Source organism: Euphorbia lathyris, chromosome 3 (genome assembly GCF_963576675.1).
Source record: "Euphorbia lathyris chromosome 3, ddEupLath1.1, whole genome shotgun sequence".
In the NCBI taxonomy this organism is placed as follows: domain Eukaryota; kingdom Viridiplantae; phylum Streptophyta; class Magnoliopsida; order Malpighiales; family Euphorbiaceae; genus Euphorbia; species Euphorbia lathyris.
Window position 1 is genome coordinate 34199736 of NC_088912.1, and position 6062 is coordinate 34205797.

The window sequence follows — 6062 nt, forward strand, 5'->3', positions numbered from 1 at the left end:
TCTTGTTGTAATCTCCATTGATTAGTGAAGTTGCTGGATGTAGGCAGTTAAGCCGAACCAGGGTAAATTCTGTGTGTATTCTTTTGATTGTTGTTTCAAGATCCAATCTGTGATCTTTGTGTACTTTGTTTTTCTGTGTGGTTGATTGATCGTTCGAAGCGTAGTTCAACATATTTCATAATTCATATTATAGTATATACATAATCGTACGAAGAGTGATAAGATAAGATAAGTGAAACATTAATGGCCGATTGCTAACAAAGCCTGAGATTGCTTTTCATAGCGAAAACCATTAGCCTTAGAATCATCCGCAGACCAAACAAAAATACCATACAACTCCTTCTTACTCTTAAGTTTACTGCACATTGTAAAGAAACCATCATTCGGCGCTAATCCACCACTTCCATCACTTATAAAGCTCACCAATATCTTAGCTCCTTTATAGTTTGAAGTCTGAGTATCAAAATAGTTCAGAAACTGAGAAACAGTTGTTCCTTGATCGTAGGCATAGAATTGAAAATTAACATAGTCAATCATATTCCCATACTTCTTCCACAAAGCCTGATAATGCGATTGAACCTCATCATCATCGAACGGAGCAATAGAGGCGAAAGAGATCACACCATTCTTCTTCAGAGTGCTCACAAGCTGCCCTATACACTCTGCAAAAGTTTCAGGTTCAGCTTGGAAATGTTCGTAATCGATGTCAATTCCGTCGAGGTTATACTGTTTGATGATATATGTGAGAGAAGAAACAGCATTCGAAACCCAGGAATTAACCGACGAGGGATGGAAGTAAGCAGAGCCACCCTGCACGCTATCTCCGCCGAGACTTAGAGCTACTTTGACATTGGGATATTGGGATTTAATTGAAGAGACCTGAGATGGACTCAGATTGTTAGAGTCCCAGAAGACGTTGAATTTTCCATTGGTGGGAGATGGAGAAGATGAAGTGTCGTAATCTATGGCGAAAGAGAGGATGAAATGGAAATCGACGTTAGGATTGATTGGAACATCAGTGAATTTGACATTGTTGAATTCAGCTCCTATGTATTCTCGAAACAGGTTTGAATTTGATGGAGCTGCTTCTGCTTGGCTTAAGAAGATAACTGATTGAAGAATAAGGAAGGCAATGAAAAGCTTGGAGCAGATTCCCATTGTGTTGTCTTAAATCGATACAATCTGAATATGTAAGTTCATATGTTCTCCCTCTTATATACTAATTGTGATTTGACTCTTTGTTTGTATATAATAATTAAAATCTGGGATTTTGTTAATCTTTTGGTTTAAAGAATGTTGGATGCATTTTGGAGCCAACTGAGCCGCAAAGGCACGTGAATGTATATAATACTGAATTAATTAGTACGTGGAAGTTCTTCTGAGCATTGACTACATTTCTGGCATTTTGCTTCCATTTGATATTTCGGAAATTGTTTGTTTAAACTTTGATTGTGAATAATGCAGCACTTGTTTTATATTCGAATAAAGTTGGAATTTAAAAATATATCAAAAAGAAATGGATGAAATCCTTTCAAAAAAAAAAGAAAGGATGAAATAATAATATTTCCAATAAAACATAAAACTACAGAACTATGGTAAACGAATAAAACAGGGCTCTAAAAATTTTAATGTTTGGGTTTGGTGGGTCATTGCCGAAGTTCGCCCAATTTATATAAACTTTGAAGCCCAACTTCAGATCCATCATCTTGATCTATGCACTAAGCCCAATATTATATATCACTTGGTGAAATTTGCAATCTACAACAAACATTTATTTGATAATGGAAATATTTTTTTTAAAGGTTTCTAACTACAAATAATAATTAACAAATACAAAATAATTTCATATATAAAAAAAATTGTACCAAAAACTTATAAAAATGCATTCTTTTTGAAATTACTATCTGGTATCCTAAGCCGACACAACTCGGATTAATAGAGATTCAAGTCAGGTAGATCTCTCTCGGATACAAAGATCTCACAACAAATATATTAATCACAACTTTATTCCCATCTCCCAGATTTGAAACTTGATTAGATGGTCAAGCTGATTCAGTACCTTTGCCACCCGAACCACATGTTTGATGGTCATAAAAATGTGTTATAATATACCAATTCAACTATTTTTTTTTTTGCAAGAGAATGCTCTTTTATTTTTATTTTTACACACTAGAGCAAGTTGACAAAGAGGATATGAGCCTAATTTATTGCTAAGACTAGTAAAATGGGATATCAATTTAATTGAAAATTTGTTTATCTTTGGATATATTTATTTTATATTCAATTAAGCTAGGAAATTTCTCAATTAACTTATCCCGATACATCATTATTGACATGCCATCTTTTGAATAGTTCAAAATAATATGGTAGATTTCTCCTAAACTAGACTTGTTTATCACGCAACTTGACACTCGCAAAATACATAATTGAGTAATAAAAATTTGACTAAATCAGCCAAAACATCAAAAGAGGTAAAATTGGAAAGGAAAGGAAAATATATTTCGAATTAAATGAACCCCATGGAAATTGTCACTTGTAGCCAAACAAACCATATAGAGAAAGTAAATTGAAGGTATTCTATTCAGGAAAAAAGAAAATTACAAGGTGGTTCAACAACCAAAATTAGGTAACATGTTAGCATCAAATATTCTTTAGACAAATTGATAGTGGATTTCCTATATAAATAGCAACTTAGTTTGTTTTATTTCTTTCAATTTCTCTATAACTTGAAGTTTTAGCCTTTTGGGTATTCTTATTTTCCCCCATATTATTTGATTTTAATAAATGTGGTGCCATGATATCTCACACCTATCTTTATTTAGATAGAGATAAGCCAATCTCAAAGATGATGATCCATCCATCAGAAAAGGACAAATGCATTGCTGATTGTGATCTTATAGAAGCCCAATTTCTATCTTGAAGTGCAGTATAAGCAAACAACATTCTTCACTTCTTGTTTATGGAATGAGGTGATTTTGCATGTGTAATTGTCATACTCAACAAAAGTGATGATATTATTCCAAACAAAGAGAGTAACATGGGGATGCATATTATGATTGGCTGCTTTTGCTGTCAAAACAGCTTTAATTAGTTGAGTTTATTTCCTCAATTATGGGACCATTTTGTACTCTACTTTCCCTTTCAATACCAATTACATACTAACAATGCTATAACACTATATCTACATGCTTATGTGGACCGTATGATGCCTATATATGCAGATCTGTATAACCCTTAAAGATATATCAATATATACACAGTTAATTAGCTATATATTAACACATTGATAACATAAGTCAATCTTTGAGATCCGGTTTTGAATAGATTTGGATTCTCTCCTTACGATAGTCAAATATCTCAACTGCACTTTCAGAAACTTTTAGCTCTATTAGATCGGTTTAAGGAATGGGTGCAGAAACGACCCGGTCCGGAGTGGGTGGCGCCAGGATAGAAGGTGTGAGCAAGGAGCGGCCCTTAGGGATGGAGATGGGGGCAGAAATGAACTAAATCCCACATCGGAAAGGGAGAGAGAGTGACTGAGGCTTATTAGTAAGATGAGAATCCAATACATGCAGACGCGTTTTAAAACCATGAGGCCCAATGTGTTGGAATTGGGTCAAAGCGGACAATATCTACATGGTATTGGACCAGAGTGCTAGAAAAAGATTCCTTAAACGTGTAAAGATATCGTCAAACAGATAAGGAAGACTAATAATCTCGGTTCAACTTCCTAATCAAACACAGAGTTAGTTTTCTCCTATTTAAACAATAGAAGTCCTAACTCATATATAAAGGAGACAAACTCCGACAAACTCCCTTTGCAAGAGGTACAAGATATTATTACTCTCCCTCTCTAAGCTTTATGTTTTCTCTTTCTAAAATTAGAATTGACTTGAGTATCGGAATGTCCCTCATCGAGGATCCAGCCAAGTAGGGCTGGGCACAGTTCGGTCCAAGTCGGGGATTCATGAATCTCCAGTATTGGATTGAAATTTGGAGATTAATAAAAGGAAATCTCCAGGATTGGATTGAAAGAATAAATCTCCAGAATTGAATTGCCCAAATATTTCAGTCCAGTCCAGTTCGGGGATTCGGAGATTCGGTTCCGGTCCAATCCAATATAATTTTTCGGTGATTCGGATAAATATCTAATAGTTTAATTTTCTTAAAAAATAAATTAAAAATTTAATTTACAAGATAATAAAATATTATTTTACATAACTTGAAATAAATGATATTTTTTTAGGAAGTAAACAACATTCATTAAAAGTTACAGTAGACAACAAGGCTAAAAAAACCCTCACAAAATCAAAGTATTAAAAGTTACGGTAGACAATAAGGCTAAAAAAATTCACAAAATCAAAGTTACAAAATAACAAATCCATAAAAACAAACAACCTTTAATTCAAAAAAGACAACACTTCATTAGCAAAATCTCTCTAGTCATCATTCCAATTTGTAATTGAATCTTCTTAACACAACAAATTCCTTGTTTTTCAAAGCAAAGGCAGTAAAAGCCAAACATCAACCTAAACATATAAAATTTACCATATTAGTGAATCAACAAATGTTAAATTAATTAGCTTTCACTTCAATAAAATTAATCAACACACTAGCAAAAAGTAAAAGGAAAAAAATATGCTTACCAAAGTGCATTTGATTCGGTTAAAAAAAACCTTAGACATCCAATTGAAATATGGATAAAAGAGATGATGCAATTTCAGGATCAGATCTAATTTCTACAAATTAAATAACATTTATATAGTTAGTATTCATAAACATTTAATTAAAATAAAACTATGAAATATAATTGCTAAGTAAATATTACCTTCTTCAATAGCTTCAAAATCTTCAACTTCTTCTTCATGCTTGAAAGCTTGAGTTGAAGTTTTCAATCAATCTTGACAACAAATCAAAACCGCAACTGTAGCAGGAGTTAAAGAACTCCTAAATTGATCCAAAGTTCTACCAATTGTGCTAAACGTAGATTCAGAAGCCACAGTTGAACATTGAATTGCAAAAACATCTTTTACAACTTTGGATAAAGCAGGATATCGCATAGCATTAACCTTTCACCACAATAGAATGTCAAACTCAATTACATATTTTTCAGGTGCCTCATTGACATATCTTTCCCATTCTCCCTCAATTGACATATCTTTATCAATATTCAAAAAATAATCATCAATCTCATCATCAATGTCATCATCCGCTTCATCCAAACTAGAAGAATGTGCTCCAAGATTCACATTTTCTTGCACATTTTGCACTATATACTCATCTAACAATGCAATAATAATCTTTGTGACTTGTGCCACCAACTCATTAGCATCGTTTTCACTATAAAATTCAGTGTACTTAGCCATCAAGTACTTAATTTTATACCTTGGGTAAAAAACCACCGATACAAAAAGCATCACATTCATTGTGTCAACAAAACCCCAATACTTAACAAATTTTTCCCTCATTTGAGTTCCCATGTATTTTAAGGAAGGATTTTTACTGTTTTGACATAATATAATATCCGTGAGAATTTTCGTTACCTCAGGAAAATAAAGGCTAGAGGTAGGATATGATGAACCTGAGAATTTACAAATTATATCATAAAATCTTTTAAAAAACCTACAAAGATTCTTAATACTCAACCAATCACTCTCAACAAGAATATCATTCACCAAATCCTCTGCATATTTCTTATCAAGATCTTATAACTTGTTAAATGCCTTTTGATATCCTAATGCAACATCTAACATCAAATAGGTGCTATTCCACCTAGTGGGGCAATCATAGCGTTGGTTCAGATGGTTAAGGTGATTAATAATGTTCCATTTGGTTAGGTGTTCGATTCTCCATGTCTACATTTTAGGTAAATATTTTTTTATTTCATTTTATAAACGGGAATTAATCGGGATAATTTTTATGACTATATAATAATGTTATACCTTATTAATAAATTATAAATTTATATTATTGTAATTAGTTTACCAAACCTTACAAAATATATAACTATATATTCTATAATATTTCTCTTTATATAAAGTTAATGTATGAAATATAAATTT

At 32.5% G+C, this 6062-nt stretch overlaps 1 protein-coding gene across 1 annotated transcript; it reads right to left on the reverse strand.

The window, feature by feature from the left end:
• Positions 1–240: 240 nt before the first annotated feature.
• On the reverse strand, positions 241–1158 carry LOC136224968 (chitinase 2-like). The gene has a single exon (XM_066013395.1). It carries the CDS (start codon positions 1156–1158, stop codon positions 241–243), a length of 918 nt encoding a protein of 305 aa, XP_065869467.1.
• Between the last annotated feature and the right edge of the window lie 4904 nt (positions 1159–6062).

Coding starts and splice junctions, on each gene's coding strand:
- LOC136224968 (XM_066013395.1), bottom strand. CDS start 1,158: ATGGGAATCTGCTCCAAGCTTTTCATTGCCTTCCTTATTCTTCAATCA.